The sequence below is a fragment of the Leptinotarsa decemlineata genome, unplaced genomic scaffold, assembly GCF_025532065.1.
Source record: "Leptinotarsa decemlineata unplaced genomic scaffold, Ldec_3_MD MMD2_tig00000008_RagTag_RagTag, whole genome shotgun sequence".
In the NCBI taxonomy this organism is placed as follows: domain Eukaryota; kingdom Metazoa; phylum Arthropoda; class Insecta; order Coleoptera; family Chrysomelidae; genus Leptinotarsa; species Leptinotarsa decemlineata.
This window is the reverse complement of record NW_027412537.1, coordinates 6,548,573-6,567,363: the sequence shown is the minus strand read 5'-3', so window position 1 is coordinate 6,567,363 and position 18,791 is coordinate 6,548,573. Positions and strand designations below refer to the sequence as shown.

Genomic DNA, 18,791 nt, shown 5'->3' with positions numbered 1-18,791 from the left:
GGGTAGTCGCCTGGATCTACACTGCAATAATAAGACCTATGTTAACGTATGGAGCCATTGCATGGGGACCGAAAGTTCTACAAGCAACGGCCATCCAAAAATTATATCAAATACAGCGACTTGCTTGTTTAAACATCACAGGAGCCATGAGAACAACACCAACCGCGGCAACGGAATTAATCACGGGTCTGACCCCTCTGGATCTGTACGTTAAGGAGGTTGCGTTAATGGCCATGATACGATTGCATACGGCTGGTGTAAACCTAGATCCAGGAATGGGTCGATTGAGGCTGGGCCTATGGCGGGAAGCGCTTACTGCGCAACCTCTGCTGCAGGCAACAAGTTATGCAATTGAACCCAGGTTTGTGTTTAATAAACCCTACAAAATACAAATTAAGCAGAACACAGAGTCAGATGCTACAAATGCAATACGGATTTATACAGATGGCTCAAAAACCAAAGAAGGTTCAGGATGTGGAGTGTACTCCAGATCACTGAGCCTAAGGATTAAATGGGGAATGGGAAGAAATACCAGCGTGGTCCAAACAGAACTGGCTGGTATCTCAATCGCCACAAAAAATTTCTGGCAAAAAGATAACAATCTTAGAGATGGGATGAAATCAAAGGATGTAATCTTGCCAGGATCACCTTGGGCGACCCTGGGAAGCTGGCGCCGAAGAAATATCTGGCGATGACCAGGAAAAATCTACGCCTTACAGTAGGATTTCTGACTGGCCACTGTCAGCTAAGGAAACACCTACATAATATGGGGCTAGTGGACACACCTCTATGCAGGATGTGTGAACAGGAAGATGAGACTATCGTCAATAAGAGAGTGTGTGTTCGGCGAGTCTTGGCCTACACCTGCCGATATAAAGGAGATGTCTCCCAGCGACCTGTCCACCTTCCTGGAAAGGACAGGATGGACGACGACCTAGGAGGACAACTCCTCGGGAGGATGCACAATGGGTCACATATGGCCTAAGTGCGTGGGCTTACACTCACCCTCCCTACTCTACAGACAGACAGAGACTGCGATCTTTCAGATCTGTTGTGATGCTCCTTGGTTGTTAGAGCTCATTGTCTAGCTTGATCTCTTTGATGAGACTCCATAGCCTTGACACTGACCCCTTCATATAGCTGGAGCCTCTAGTTTCCCTTCTCCGCATGTTGCCTGTTTCAGCCTTGCTATTGCTTCGCATTCACAGAGCACATGCAGTGCCGTTTCTTCCTCTTCTTGAGAGAACCTGCATTGGGTTTCTTCTGTCAGAGCCATGTTGCTCATGTTTCCTAAATCGTCTTTGTCCCGTTAGTAGACCCTCCACTACCCTTACAACCTTATGATTGTGGTTTAGCAGGTCTTCCGTGAATCTGGGCGATGGTTTTTTCGGCTTGCATCCATGAATTAATGAATGTCTTTATACATGTTTTCGCTACCCTGATGTACGAATCAAAATGTTGTACGAATTGATGTACGAATCATAATGGCAACTTTGTAAAACGAATCAGCAAATGTGCTTTTTCTGTTAACGAAAAGATTACTAATCTTAATGTATATGACGGTCTCATACACCAAAATCCGTCGTATACCTTTGACATTTTGGTCGAAATGTGTTATTAAAAGACGGGAGTTTCAGAATCATTCAAGAATGAGAAAAAAAAGCTGTGAAATTATCAAAACCATATTCAAGAATAAAAACTGTGCCTGTTGATGAAACCACAAACTTTCATTTTATTTAAGGAAAGAGATACCTTCAACAAAATAATATTCGCTCTTACTCGATAATGATGAAATTATTTGCTGCACGCCACTGCAGGTAGAAAACGACCCTAACGCTCATAAAATCATTTGTTTGCCATACAAAATTAGGGCGGACTTTTCTCTATATTCTCTATATATTTTGTACTGTCCTATTATTATGTATTTAAATGATTTGTATTTCAGTCAATAAAAACGATTATTTTTATTTTTATTTTCAAACCTGCCTATAATCGCTGTGACGATTCACAAAGAAATCATAAAATTTAGTTTGAGAACTCTGTTAACGTTTTGCATTTATAAGCATTTGTTACTATTCAGTATAAGGAAACAGAGAATTGTTAAAAACATAACTTGAGTTTTGAATTTTAAAACGATTGACCATTTAAATTTCAGTTTTCCTAAATGAGGAATCACTTGACAGGAATAGTTTACTTCATTCAAATGATGAAAATCTAATTTACTTCCTTGATAACATACTATGTTAAGCTTGTTAGAAAGGAATACCAACCTTGAATCTAGAATGTGTATTTTTCATTGATAACTACCTGATTACTTTAATTATATCCCCCCACTTGTATATTAGACATCTGATGTATATCGGAGGCATCCAAGTTTCAAATAACTATTTGTGAACGTTCAGATATATTTAGTTCCTACGGAACGATATTGCATGTAGCACGACTTCCTTGTACCGTAACCGTAACCTTGAGCAAAACTTACATACGTTTTCCAAGATAGTAATACGATTATCTGAATTTATTTATCCCATCTTCACCACATCCGAGAGATAAAAACGGTTTTTTTCACTTTTCCAACCAATTGCAAAGTCCTAACCAGGATTTCATTTCATTGGGAAATTATAAATACAAAGTGTTTGAAATGAAATGCTACATAACTGCGAGTTTTTGAAGCCGCTACATTTGGGAAATGTATTAGAGAGCCCGTACACGAGCTACATTTTGCGGTCGGATCGACCACACAATTGCTGTCGCGTTCCAGCGAACTCAAGCCGCCCATAAGAAATACTATACTACACGTACACGGGCGTTCACAAAAGTCAAAACGGGTGTCTGCAGTCAACTTGCTGCTGATCTCCGCCGAGATGTCATCGCAGCATCCGCGATGCTGGGAAACATCTATATACCGAAAACCCACTCATACGGGACAGTATCTGAACCACGAATCCAACCACCATCAATCGACAAAAAGACGAATCATCAAGACTCTATTAGACCGTGCTTTTGGGCTCTGTAATACAAAGGAAAGTCTCGAGAAGGAACTAGACATCATCAAAAATGATCTTCAGCGGAATGGATACTCCAAAGCGATGGTAGAAAAGACTTTGGCTAAAAGACAGCAGGAGCCTCGCAAGGAAGAGAAGCCGTCACAACCAGTGCTTGCACTTCCCTACATCAGAGGATTATCGGAGAGGATAAGAAGAATTGGTTCCAAGTACAACATTAGAACCTGTTTCAGATCCGGTAACACTATCCGTAGCAGCCTCACGAAAACCAGGTCCCCAAACGCGGACTGCGATTCCAAGAATTGCATTTACCGGATACCCTGTGAGTGCGGAAAATCCTATATTGGTGAAACTAAGAGGCCATTGAATGTTCGCATTGCCGAGCACAAGAAGCACACACAGCGAGGAGAAACCAGCAAATCAGGAATAGCAGACCATGTTTGGACCCATCAACACAACATCGAGTGGTCCCAAGTTGAGATCTTGCACAGAGAGGAACATTGGTTCAGGAGAAAATTTAAGGAAGCCGCATACATGTTGTCCAACAACGTATTCAGCCAGGCCAGCGTAGATATACGAAACATATGGAAACCCATCATCAAACGAAAAATGACCAACTCCCGCCAAAACGGTCATTTCTCACGGAATCAGTGAAGCGGAAAATGGAAAGTAGAGAAAGTGAAAGTATTTCAACGGCCTATAAAATAGTCATCTCTCGGAGGAATCAGTCCAGTCATCACCCGAAGACGATTGTAGATACCAACAATCGAAACGTCGTGAACTAACGTGATTTGGAATCTCTACACTTTTTATTTTTTATTATTTTCTATTTTTATTATTTTCTTTTTTCATTCCTTTGATTTTTTGTTTGTTCAATTGTTATATTTTTGTTTGTAGGTTGTTTCACTGTCATTTCATTTCAGGTTTGTTGTTGCTTAATATAATTGTTATTTTCAACTATTCTTTTTTAATTATTCTTTTTTACTTGTTTCAGGGATTTCACGAAACATTGTCAATCACCTTCAAACAAATCTTCAAACAAAATATAAAAATTTCCTTCCTGTTGTCGCACAACCAGAAGTGGATGTACCCAAAACGATCGTACCTTATTACATCTTCTCCTTCTCCTCAAAATAAGAAGTAGTAGTGCTTCTTCTTCGAAATCCATATTAAAACTGGCACTAAACTCTGACACCACAAAATATATTTGTCAGTTGCTTCAACTGCAAGTGCGGTTTATATGACCGCAAGTCGACCACAAAAATGTGCAGTCAACGTGGCCACAAGGTTGTGGTTGTATCAACTGCAAATATGTGGTCTGTGTACGGCCGGACTTATCATTGCATTCATTTTTCATAGCTGGGTTAATTACTGTTCTCTTCATTTTCCATTTGATTCTTCACAAATTGATCTCCGATTCTAGTGTGTCTAAGTTCAGATTTTTCGTACAAAACTACTCTCCACTGAAGAAATCAACCGGATAATATTTGAATATATTCCTCGAGAAATGGAATTGCAACTGCAATATGAAAAATTGTCTCTGGATCCATGGAATTTATTATTATTCTATGTAGGTGCGTTAATGTAACACATGGACTAAAAAGTCCCGGGCCTAAGAAAGTGATATCAAAAATCATGGAGAAAGTCGTAAACCACCATATTCTCAAATATTTGGAAGGCTCCAACATCTTGAACGATCATCAATATGGTTTTCGGAAACAAAGATCAACAGGCGACCTTCTATCGTATGTCACTCATATTTGGAATAACGCAATCGAGAAACATGAAGAACCAAGAGCTGTTGCGCTTGATTTTTCATTTTTGTGTATGGCTCTCCAGCTTCCTGAAAGAACGTTATTGTATATCAACGACTTATTGGAAAAAATCAATAATCCAATATATTGCTTTGCTGACGGCAGCACATTTGTCTCGTCATTTCATTTGGATTCCAGGACATCGGCTACGGAGGCACATCTTCACCGGCAGCAGGAGGTTGCATATCTTAATGAGGATCTAGAAGTGATTTCGAATTGAGGTGAAAGTAACCCGGTTCAATTCAATGCCACAAAAACCCACGCATAGGTTTTCTCCAAGAAGATAAATGTCTGCGAACCGGATATAATAATGTCAGGTCAGACAATTCTGCTTTCTACTTCGATAGGTTTGTTGGGGGTTAAAATGGACACCAATAAGTCTTGGCACAATCATGTCGCTGGAATTGCAAAGGCCGCTTATCACGAGCTTGGAACACTGTTCCGAACCAGAAAACTGTACACACCTCAGCAACTTTTGATGCTTTGTAAAGCTCAGATCAGACCTTCTTTGGAGTATCGTTCTCATGTATGGAGTTCCGCCCCAAAACATACCCTGAAGCTGCTGGATTCCATCCAGAAAAGAGTCATCCGCCTGATTGGAGACGCGAACATCACGTGCAACCTTGATAGCCTGGAATATCGAAGAAAGGTTGGAGATCTGTCTCTCTTCTATAGATATTTTCACGGAAAGTGTTCAAGTGACTTGGCACATTTGATTCCAATTGGAGCGGTACATATCAGAAATACACGACGAACTGTGGCTGCTCATCGTTTTGAGGTTCAACTCAGTACTTCACTGTTTAAAAACTCTTTCATCTGGAGAACTGCGTTCATGTGGAATAAACTTCCTGAGAACGTTTTTCCAAATGGATTTAATCCACAGCGATTCAAATCCAGGTACCGATTTGAGACCGCCTTAAAAATTTTCCTATAGTGCTTGTTTTGTCCTTAAAAAAAACACGTTTTTTGTTCAAAATTGGCTTTAATCATCAACGTATCTCCATCAAGAGCTACACAATCGTTCCAGCGCCACTCTAACATTTCAAGACCACTTTTGTAGAACAATTTATCTTTTGCGTCAAAATAGGACTCAGTTTCAGCAATAACCTCTTCATTGGAGCAAAATAGCCAGAAGTCGCTGGGAGCCAAATCTGGCGAATACAGTGGATGTGGGAGCAACTCGAAGTTCAATTAATGTAGTTTTGCCATTGTTTTGATTGAGTTGTGACACGGTGCATTATCTTGGTGAAACTAAATTTTGTTTTGCCATATGCAGTCGTTTCTTTGCAATTTCGGCCTTCAAACTCTCCAATAACGCTATATAATAATATTCACTGTTGATGGTATTCCCCTTCTCGAAATAGTCGATGAATATTACACCACGCACATCCCAAAATATCGAGGCCATAACCTTGGCCTTGGAACCATGTTTCATCCATTGTCACACATCGATGCAAAAATTTATGGTTTGTTATCTTTAAACATGACCAAACACTGCTCAGAATCATCCGGACGTTCTTGTTTCTGGTCAACAGTGAGTTCGCGCAGCACCCACTTTGAGCAGAGCATCATCATAGTCAAATGACCATGAAATATAAAGCCAACGCTTTCTTTTTATATCTTCACCATGTAACCTAACTCACCCAACTTCACTTTTCGATCATTGAAAACGATTTTGTGAGTTTTTTGTTTTCTGGTGTTACTGCCTCATTTGACCGTCCACTGCCTTCTACATCATCTGTGACTCTACGTGATCAACAGTGATCTAAACATAAACATTTCCAATTGAATAGCACTGCCCGATACTTAATGAAAATCCATATTGAAACTAATTAATACAGTTTATTATTTCACTACAAAGGGTTTTAATAAAGTTTTACTAAAATTTTAGTTTACGATAAACATTTGTATTTCATTTCACTATTGTCCTAAATTTGCCATTTATTTCTTGTAACGTTTTTTTTCAAACGTGGTTGAGTGGAAGAATAGCGTTTTGTTAAACTCCGCCACGTAAAATAAAGACCATTTACTATTATTATTGTAAGTCAGCAAGCCAACGTTTAATTGTTGTTTCTTATGTAGCGGAGTCCTTTTAATACTTTTCAAGCCGTTGCTTCGCTTGAACGGTATTTTTTCCCATCAAGAAGCTCTTACGGAGTTCTTTATAACACTTTTCAAGCTATTGCTTCGATTGAACGGTATTTTTTCCCATCAAGAAGCTCTTATGGAAGTCCTTATAACACTTTTCAAGTCATTGCTTCGATTGAACGGTATTTTTCCCGACAAGAAGCTCTTATGGAGTTCCTTATAACACTTTTCAAGCCATTGCTTCGATTTAACGGTATTTTTTCCCATCAAGAAGCTCTTATGGAAGTCCTTATAACACTCTTCAAGCCATTGCTTCGCTTGAACGGTATTTTTTCCCATCAAGAAGCTCTTATGGAAGTCCTTATAACACTTTTCAAGGCATTGCTTCGATTTAACGGTATTTTTTCCCATCAAGAAGCTCTTATGGAAGTCCTTATAACACTCTTCAAGCCATTGCTTCGATTTAACGGTATTTTTTCCCATCAAGAAGCTCTTATGGAAGTCCTTATAACACTTCTCAAGCCATTGCTTCGCTTGAACGGTATTTTTTCCCATCAAGAAGCTCTTATGGAAGTCCTTATAACACTTTTCAAGGCATTGCTTCGCTTGAACGGTATTTTTTCCCATCAAGAAGCTCTTATGGAAGTCCTTATAACACTTTTCAAGTCATTGCTTCGATTGAACGGTATTTTTCCCGACAAGAAGCTCTTATGGAGTTCCTTATAACACTTTTAAAGCCATTGCTTTGATTTAACAGTATTTTTTCCCGTCAAGAAGCTCTTATGGAAGTCCTTATAACACCTTTCAAGCCATTGCTTCGATTGAACGGTATTTTTCCCGACAAGAAGCTCTTATGGAGTTCCTTATAACACTTTTCAAGCCATTGCTTCGATTGAACGGTATTTTTCCCATCAAGAAGCAGTGTTGAATTAAAACATGAAATTGTTTTTGATCCACTGTTTTGAAAATATTAAAAGTAGTGTCACTTTTAGCACAATAACTCACAAACTTATGAGTAAAATATTATGAAATTTCAATAGCTTTCTTTTGAAGGTTAGTAGTAACTGAAAAAGCGGTAAATACAATAAGACTAGCGCCATCTATGTGTTAGGCCCGATACTTTTCGGCCCAGGCAGTATGTAGATCTTTTACAGTTAAAATAAAATCCAACATGGTCTAATGTTCATGATAAATCACACAAAACAAATTGAAGTATTTTTCATTAGTTGTGGTGATGGACTGTAAAAAATTTTGTTTATCCAGAAGTACTTTAGTCTGGATTATCACTCAATTGCTCCAATGTTTCCACGATTGCTTTATAAATATCTTTTGACACAAACTAAACCCGAGAATACGGTTGAAAAAACAGAATATTGTATTTACAATATACCTTGTTCCTGTGGAAAAAGCTATATAGGTGGAACATCAAAACCCCCTACATGTGAGAAAAAATTAACATCGTGAATATATAAGGAGAAGACAGGCGGCAGCATTGGGGATAGAGGAGCATAATCTAAAATCAACTGGTGATCACGCTGTATAATGGAATTAAACAAAAATGATCATCAAAGAAACTCATGCCAATGCTAATACAAGAGATTGAAAACGAAAATACGAACTTAGACTGAATTTAAAAAAAAAACATCCAGTGTATGTATTCATGTAGACTATCGCATATGACATATAGACATATCATTCTTTTGAAATATGTCAAAAGTATTAAAGCTATTCACTATTCGAGGCGAACGTTTCGAATTCAACTTTAGGTTCTGAACACGGAAAAGATTGATATCACTGGAGTTTTTTCCCAACACCAAACCGTTATTTTAACACCTCGACACGTGTTTCGATCACCAAGTGATCATCTTCAAGAGGAAGATGAGTTTGATCTTCCTTCTGAAGATGATCACTTGGTGATCGAAACACGTGTCGAGGTGTTGAAATAATGCTTTGGTGTTGGAAAAAAACTCCAGTAATATTCATTACTACACCAAAGGTTCCAAACGGAGCATCTCACAAGTACGGAAACGTTTGTTTTCCGAAAAGTCAACCACTAAAGAAATCTAAGTTTATAATATTTATTTTGTTCAATTGAATTTTCTCAATTTGTAGACAAAATCTATGAATACAAGTTACTGGCTAATTACGTAGTAATTTTTCGGGTAAACTTTTCAGATAGCTCTTTATTACACTTCATCAGATTCTCTATTAATTCGCTTTGTTTATTTTTCAGACTATGGAAGGTTATATATCCAATAAAACTGTGAGAAGCATTGAGTCTTCCACAAAAAAATGTCTTTTAAAGACGATTTTCCAACGAGTTATGTAAGATGCAAAAATTCTGCTACTCGTCGCATATACGTAATTGCCCTGTTTAGTAATTTTAGGTTCATGATCTCAGTGAAATAAATTAAAACAGTTTAATTTTGCATTACAACTAAGACAATGTTTCTCAAAACACAATTTTTTTTATCCATTTCATTTACTATTACTACGGCTCTTTTTCGGTCGCTTTCAAATAACCACTGGTAAAGTCTACCATCTGATTATTCCACAAAATCTTGTTATGAAAATACAGTATTTTTCCTATCTATGACTATGACTGTATTTTCTAGAGTTTTCTGGAATATTTTGAGTGCGTCAAAGAGATCCAAATAACTATGAGCCGTGAATTTTCAGGTTGTCAAGTTCTCGACCAGGATTTAATTTTTTATTATGTACAATAGATTAAATAAAATAAAATTGTTTCTATGTTTTTGAAATGAATGTGTTTACTCTCAGAAACTTTTTGAAATAAAAAATGTTTATTACTCACTTTCAAATGCGGTCGTTCTGGATCCATCTTCAGTCGTTCATATCGATCTTCAAACGCCTTATCCCAGTATTCTTTACTCTTCATCCATGACGGCTGAAAAGAAAAACATGAATCACTAATTATTATAGCAAAGGAGTATGAAAATAACAGAAAATAATTATTGTATTTTAAAACTGAGATTATGTCGGTTCCAGTTATAATGAAATATTTCACAATTAAAAACTGGTAAATCTATTATTACGAAGATAGCAGTGGAATCGCTCGAATAGTCATCAACGAAGAATCCTGATTTATCAAACTACTTGAAAACTGCAGAGTGGATGTGTTTTTTCGGAACTGTATCAGAGTTTTCGAGTTCTTAGGTTATAAATTTCTATTTCTTTTTTTAAAACAATCTTCATGGCCGATTTATCATTTTAATTTTAATGATCAAGAGCTCTTAGAATGGATGTCTTGATATCCCGAAACATTTGGATTTTGAAATATAGTTCCAATAAAAATCTGAAAAAAGTGTTTTTGGCATCGAAGTTAATGACATACTGATTAAAACGGAGGATTTTGAGGATGTTTATTAATATTGATCACCTAATAATAAGGGTTATATTTTTAGGAGTGACTAATTTTTGGGAGATACATTCAATTACATGAAAGAAAAAATCTTTCGAAACAAATACTTCTATATGAACAGTGAATTATACAAAAAACACTTTTCTCTACTCAGTTTATATTCCAAACATTCCTTATGATCTACACATCTATGTATAGAGTTTCTTCTTTAGAATTGATTGCTTCATTCCTTTCTTTCGAAGATTTCCACATTTTTTTGTATTGAGATGGAGTAGTAGAAAGCCAAAAACTTTCTTTCCCAAAAATAACTATGTTACTTTTTATTAAAGTCAACAGTTTAGACTTGAATGTCAGTATTGTCTACCACTTGAAAGTTTACTAACAAAATAATTGTATATTTCATTGAAACTGTATGACTACACTTGTGAACCATATTTTCAATATCGCCAGGAACATACAATTCCTCACTATTGTTCTTCATTATGGAAGACATTAAACACCAGCAAGAACTTCAAATGTGACTTCAAATAAAACGCGTGAGCTGTAAACAATACTGTCTGTTGGTAACCTGGTCATTCGGCATCACCTGACACGGCCACTTCACAGAAAATGCGATAACATGAAAATAGTTAACTGACAAGAGATGTCAAAATGTGTTTTTATAGAAATATTAAATTTATCTAAGGACAGTTGTACAAAAAACTTTGTATGATATTTGTGTTGGAAGTAAGTTTTAATTTTTTTCGTGAAATTGCTCAACTCGCTACGCTCGTTTCACACACTTTTTCACTCACAAAATAAAACATCACTTTCAACACTCATATCATAAATAGCTATTAAAGAATAGTTACCTAGGTAACTATATGTGATGGAATTGGCCGATAATTATAATTGATGAGAATCCATAACATATTCAACTAACACTTTATTGTGAGATTTTCAGTAGACAGTTCACAAAACCGCAACACGTGTTTCAGTATACAATATCATCCTCAGGCATGTTCGTGCTGTCATTTCATCGACTAATATATTCAAACCGATTTTATTTTAAGCTGACACGAAACACAAAAAAAACTTGAACAGAAGTGATACTTGTTTCATTTAAAATCGCCGCGATTTTTGTCGCAAGGCAACACACGATAAAAATCGTGGGCATAAAAGAGGCCTAACAACGTTACCAATGTTGTGCAGTTAATTTAGATCAACCTGCGAATGAAGTCACATCTTTATGAGTTTCTGTGGGTTGATTGTTTCATTAAATTCCACAAAAATGCACTTTCATACACTTTTATAACTAGAAGATATCAGAGTAAAAAACCGTTGAGACTTGATATTCGGAGGTCTTCTGTTGAGTGTTGACACAATGATTTACTGTACCCCTTGTTCGTTTTGTATCAAAAATGGAAAGCACGTCGTGAACATAATTGAACCAAGTCCGTGGGAAGTAACCCAAACTCTTCATTTACCTCCATTTCAAATTTACTCACGAACAAGCTCTGCCACTGTTATTGACGTAAATGTGTTATTTGAGGATAAGATGATGTTTGTCGAGTAGTCACGTTGACTAGTGATCGAGATGTTTTTTTAATTCACACTAAAATAAAAAACACTACAGACTTATTAGATTATTGAGTTTTTCCAAACATCTCTCTTTGTACACATTACAACAACCTTGTCTCCTGTACTAGTTGGTAGGTCCTTTATTTGGTTTTTCTCATATTTCTCATATTAATTAAATTCTCGAATATCAAAGATAAATGAGGCTCCCCAAGGCGGTCAGTTGCAAAGCCAAGCTTCGACATCGACCGCCGATGAGATTCGACCTTGATGATTCAGGCTTGTCCTTTAAGGACAGTTGTATCCAGCAATGCATTTGTCGTTCAGCCTATAGTAGGTACCATAACAACATATGGAAACCTCTAATCAAGCGAAAAACGACCAACTCCCGCCAAACGGTCATCTCCCGTCAAAACCAATAAAGCGGAAAGAGGGAAGAGGGGATAGGTGAAAGCACTCGAATGACCTATAAATAGTCAGATCTCGGAGGAATAAGTCCAGTTATCACCCGAAGACGATTGTGGAAACTAACAATCGAAACGTTGTGACATAACTCTGTTTGAAATCTTTTAATTCTTATTTTTTCATTTTTTGTTAATAATATTTTTAATTTTTCAGTTTTTAAAGCTTTTATTAATATTTCAATTTTTATTTGTTTGGTTGTTGTTGTATGTTATTTCTTTGTAATTTCAGTTTTTTGTTTAATAAAATTGTTATTTTCGGTTATTCTTTTTGATTTTTCAGGGTTATCAAATCAATTTATATTATATTAGACAATGGAAGTCCGAACTGACGAAATACACCATGAAACATTGTCAGTCAACCACCTTCAAACAAACATAGAACTCAGGAAGAACCTAAGAAAAGTGAATATATCATTACTGTGGAGTTCAGAAAAGAGGCCTGATGAGACCTATAGCGTGTCGAAATACTGATGTCTGGTGTTGAATCATACAACTAGTTGCCTTGCAGTGGAAGCTGCAATGAATGACGAAGGACAAATCTCATCGGCGGTCAATGTCGACGCCTTGGAGAGCATCAATGACAAGACAAGAAATAAAAAATCCCTCACAAGATTTCAGCGAACTTCATTAAATTTCATAATTGCGTCAGTGAATGCTCTCCCATTTTAATTAAAAAACCCAATTCGTTTCGAAGTTACCCAGCATATACAGCCATAATTTCATAGAAATCAATTCCAAGAAGACAATTTTTATAATATTTAATATATTAAATACTTCTACAGTGCGGTCCATATGTATGGAATAAATTCATTTTTAGCGTTATTATGTACTATGTGAAAAAAACCTGAAACAGGTCGATTTTTATTTTCAAATTGACAATTTACAGTATGAAAATATTATCCCCCTCCAGCACCCCTTCTGAATTATAAGCGCCCCCTCGAAAATTTTAAATAGCAAAGGGGGTCGTGTGGCACCTTGTTGGAAAGGGATTTTAGTCCTCTGTTCAGCAATATAAAGTTTTTTAGGTTTGGTGCAATCATAACTGAGAAAATTAATTTTTACAATTAAATTAAATGTTCAAAATGACCACCATTATTCACTTCTTGACAATAACCTGATCTATTAAACAGACCATCCCTGTAACACGCTCCTTACTAACTTTGAATCCTGGAAAAAATCTTTGAAGATACTAAAATATTAGACAAAAAGCCAAATAAACAATTAATATGAATCTAGTAGGCTGCTGTCATTTAGGTATTTGAAGTTAATAGAAGACGCCAGTATAATATTTGTGGGTGTATTAAATTAAATTATGGCTCATTTGTCGGAGACTCAAAGAATAGACATTTTAATTATGATTGGTTGTGGTAATAAAACAAGAACTCAAAAGGAGGTTTGTGAAATTTTTAATAATAAATACCCTGGTCAACACGTGTCGTAGTCTACAGTTAGCAAAATTGAAAAAAGTTTCGTCAAACTGGACATGTAAAAAATATTTGAACACCAGGTAAAAATGTTCAATTTACTGCTGAAAAAAAGTTAGATGTACTTCTAGAGATTGAGGAAAATCCGCATAAGACAACTCGAGAACTTGCCGCCGACAATGATGTAAGCAAATCATCTATTTTGAGAGTTTTGCATATAGAAAAATACCACCCTTACAATGTTCAGTTGGTTCAGGAGTTAAATGAAGATGATCCTGATAGAAGGCAAGAATTCTGTGAATTGATGATGGACAAAATGAACGCAGATTTGCAGTTCATAAACAAAATAGTGTTTTCTGATGAAGCGACATTTCATATAAACGGAACAGTTAACAGACAGAACTGTAGATATTGGAGCAGAGAAAATCCTCACTGAATGTGTGCGACTCACACTCAATATCCTAAAAAAGTTAACGTTTGGGCTGGTATCATTAACAATAAAATTGTTGGCCCTTATTTTTTTGAGGGCACTGTTAATGGTGAGGTTTATCTAGATTTTTTGATCAACTTTTTAGTGCCTACATTACAAATACATTTTTCTGATGTTAATCATCCAAATGAGATAGATCGAACTATTTACTATCAACAAGACGGAACTCCACCGCATTTTGCACGTACAGTTAGAAATTATTTAAACGAGGTTTTTCCCAATAGGTGAATTGGAAGATGTGGAACGATCGAATGGCCGGATAGATCCCCCGATTTGACGGAAGAAATTAACAAAATAACCCCCAAGGTCATACAAAATGTACGAGAATTCCAAAATCGCCTCGGTTATTGTCAAGAAGTTAATGGTGGTCATTTTGAACATTTAATTTAATTGTAAAGTACATTGAAATATTATGTGGCATTATTATCTTCATTCTACGTAAAGTTTTGTGTTACCTAGAGACGTTATCAAAATTTTACATCCCAAAAATCAATTTTCTCAGTTATGATTGCACCAAACTTAAAAAACTTTATATTGCTGAACAGATGACTAAAATCCCTTTCCAACAAGGTGCTACACGACCCCCTTTGCTATTTATTATTTAAAATTTTCGAGGGGGTGCTTATAATTCAGAAGGGTTTTTTTTGTACCTTGGGAGCTGTCTGACTTGTCCATTTAGTCTAAGTCTCCAGGAAACACTGCAGCCTCTTGGGCTTATTGCGTTTATTCTCCCATCTTCTCATGACACCCATTCCATCAGTCTCGTTTCCTGTACTAGTTTGTACAGGTTCCGTGTTGGATGTTCGTCATATTCTTCTGGACGTAATTGCATACGTCCATATATTGCCTGCCTCCTGTGATTCAGTGCCTCACATTCGCATAAGTTGTGTAGAGCTGTTTCTATCCCTTCGTTGCATAATCTGCAGCTGAGGTCTCCGTTGTACAGCCCCATTTTATTCAGGTGTTCTCTGAGCGGACAATGACGGTTAGTAACCCTGTAATTATTATGAGCCGATCCCTACTATATTGAAGTAGTTCTTCGGTTCTTTTCTCGGACGGTTGCCCAATGAAGGTTCTACTGTGTTTGTTGCCAGGTACTTTTGTCCAGTACTCTGTGTGCTTCTTATTGGTCCATGTCCTAATCTGATTTCGTATCAATGAACCAGCTCTGGGGATACCAACCCCAGAGCTGGTTCAGGACCTATATATGAAGTTGAAGATCCGCGTCTAGCGCATTCACCAGCTTTATCATTACCTGTGATTCCTGAATGCCCTGGCACCCAGTACAAAGTTAATTTGTTCCTGTTTGCAAGTTCATTCACTTCCTCATGGCATTCCCAGACCAGTTTTGATGTCACCTTCGGGTTTGTGCGCTCTTGCTGTCTGTAAAAATATTGATCCGCTCATTTATTTGAGGTCTCAATTTAATAAGCCTTGCACACTGTAAGATAGCATACTCTTTATGCTGTATATAGTCCTAGCGGATAGCTGTAGTTTAGATTTCTATCCGCTCGGTATATTCCAGCTCCAGTTCCATGTTTGGTCTTCGATCCATCTGTATACCAAGTGTTTTTTCCAAACATGTTTTCGGGATGACTAATGGCCTTCCACTCTTCATAGCTTATGATTTTGGCCGTGAAATTAGTGTTAAAGGTGTACTTCGGTGTCATGTGGTCCGTGTACATATTCATTCAGAAGGGGTGCTGGAGGGGGATAATAGTTTCATACTGTATATTGTCAATTTGAGAATAAACATCGACCTGTTTCAGTTTTTTTTTTCACATAGTACATAATAACGTTAAAAATTAATTCATTCCATACATATGGACCGCACTGTATATTCGAATACCGAAAAGATTTAATCACTAAAACGTTTCATTTTCCATTTAATTGGTTACTTACGGAAATCCTCGTACAACGAGGATAAATCATTACCATTTCTTAAGAACCGGTACTGAATCCTATTAACATCGTTCTGGTATTTAACGTTTGTTTACGTAAACGGAATGATGATGATTGTTATTTCACAGGAGGTATCGAAAGGACTTTTTCTTCGATTCTACGAACAATGGGTCCAGATTTCGAATACAGAGTCATGACGAAATCAAGCGAATCTAAGAAATTGGTGAAAGTTGTCATAAAACTGATAATGTTCTGTTTTATATTAGATAATATGCCGATAAAAAGTGAGACGTAATACGATTCTGACGAAATTACTTGTTCTATAAAAAAACGAACGTTTGTTCGTCCTAGTACTAATCTGAATCTGCTGTCACCCAATCTTCTTAACCTATTATTATTTTTTTACAGGTTGACTTATCCTATGTCATGTGTATGTTCAAAAAAATAAATGAAAATGTCTACAGTGCATTCCTTTGAAAACGAGCCACACTGAATAACTTTTGGTACAATGATTTTCAGGAAAAATAAAAAAACACGTCAACAATAGTATACATTTTGACATATTCACATTTGATGTTACTTCCCCTATCGCACCCCCATTATGAAAATGAAAAAACAGGTCAACAATTATACAGTAGGCCATAGTTTGAAATATTCGTTCTAGAGAGAAATATGGAAGAAATAAATCAGAAAAAGAGATTTTTTATTGATTCTTGAATCAAAATTTGATGACTGGACAATGAGAAGAAAAACTGTTTCTATAGTAAATGTTCAAAAACGTTTCCACCAACTTCCATACAATGATACAAACGAGCTTCCACTGCCGTCCTCACATGGTTGAGAATCTCGGAAGTTATTTCTCTGCAATACCTCATGATATTCTCTCTCAAATCTTCTCATGTTGTCGATTCTATCTCCTACACTTTAGACTTCAAATGAACCCAGAGAAAAAATCTACAGGAGTGAGATCCGGAGACCTTGGTGGCTATTCTGTAGGACCTCTTCTGCCAATCCAGCGACCAGGAAAATGATCATCCGAAAATTGTCGCACTGGGGCTACATAATGAGGACGAGCACCATCCTGCTGAAAAACTATATCCTTCTCAATTGCCCTATTGATGCACCGTATTATTCGATTCTCCAACATATCCACGTCTGCAAGCTGCTTAATAAAGCTTATTTTGCCATTTTGCCAAACAGGGTCTTGTAAGTGTGTACTATGCATTAGCTTATTCACATATTTCATTGAATATATTAACCTGGGGACGATCGAGTCATTTACAGCGCGTCTTTGTTGCTCAGAAAAGATTACTGAGACTGATCTTCAATATAAATCGCTTAGATAGCTGTAAAGAAACTTTTATAAATAATAATATTTTTACGGTACCTAGCATTTACATCTATAAATGTCTGGTGTACGCGAAAACTAATATACTTTCTTTCAATACCTCTGCGGAAAGGCACATGTACGATACACGACATCAAAAATTATTGTCGATACCTGGGCATAAAACAGCTGCATTCAAAAACTCTCTATACTATAACTGTATTATTTTGTATAACTGTGTTCCTCAGCCTATGAAAGAAATGACGTTATCTTCATTTAAAAATGAAATAAAAAAATATTTAATGCTGAATGCTTTTTATAGTATAGATGAGTTTATAAATAGAAATAAATGACCTGTCATAGGGAAAATAGGAGGAAGGAGGAATCTAAATTATTTCCTCATTGTGTAAACTTTTTGTGTAGTGTAAGTATTTTGTTTTATCCCATATACACCTGACAAATATTTTGTTTTGTCTTATATACACCTGTTTTTTTTGTGAAATTGACAAGTATAAGTTATATTATACAATCATATTTGTAAATATGTTCATGTGTGTAAATGTGATGATTCAGTTTTTATTCATTTTGTTACATGACTCTACCTTTATTTGTGACATTTGTGATATTTATTTGTGTGTGATATTTAAGTGACGTGCCAAATATACACTATTGTATCAAATATTGGTAAATAAATATTCTATTCTATTCTATTCTATCCAAAATTTATTACTAGTCAAATTATCATCGATTAAAAAGGTCCTATGATGTGGTCACCTAAAATTCCTGCCCAAAAATTCAGTTTTTGAGGTCGTTGGGTATGAACTTGACGGTACAAATGAGGATTTGTATCACCACAATATCGACAATTTTGCCGATTCAAACTAAACGTACATTCATCCGAAAAACAAATTTTATACAAGAAATTCAGATGCAAGTTGATCCGTTCAGTGAGACTTTTATAAAACTCGATACGTTTATAGAAATCATCTTCGTTCCATTCATGAACTAGTCTAATCTTATATGGATGAAATTTGTACTTATGACGGATCCTGAAAACATTTGTATGACTGATTCCTGATTCTCCAGATAACTTAGTAAGACATTGCGGATTTTTCATCAGTCCAACATGCCCTAAAACTGCAGTACAAAAAGCTTCATCGTTGACAACTCCAGAACGAACAATGCTTTTTATTGTTAACAGATCCAGTTCCCATAAATTTGTTCAATAATTCCGAAACATATTTGTGTCGTACATTTCTTCCTGGATGATTATCATTAAACATACGGGCAGCAGCTTTAGCACTATTTCCATTCTGGTAGTACAAACTCACTATTTCA

The 18,791-nt window shown here is 36.3% G+C and overlaps 1 protein-coding gene across 1 annotated transcript in view; it reads right to left on the bottom strand.

The window, feature by feature from the left end:
• The window catches only part of alpha-Man-IIb (alpha-Mannosidase class II b), a 110,505-nt gene that overhangs the window by 21,683 nt on the left and 70,031 nt on the right, over positions 1 to 18,791 (bottom strand). Inside the window, exon 3 of the mRNA XM_074170925.1 lies at positions 9,723 to 9,815. Within this exon, the coding sequence (XP_074027026.1) occupies positions 9,723 to 9,815 (93 nt within the window). The remainder of the gene's footprint in view (positions 1 to 9,722; positions 9,816 to 18,791) is intronic.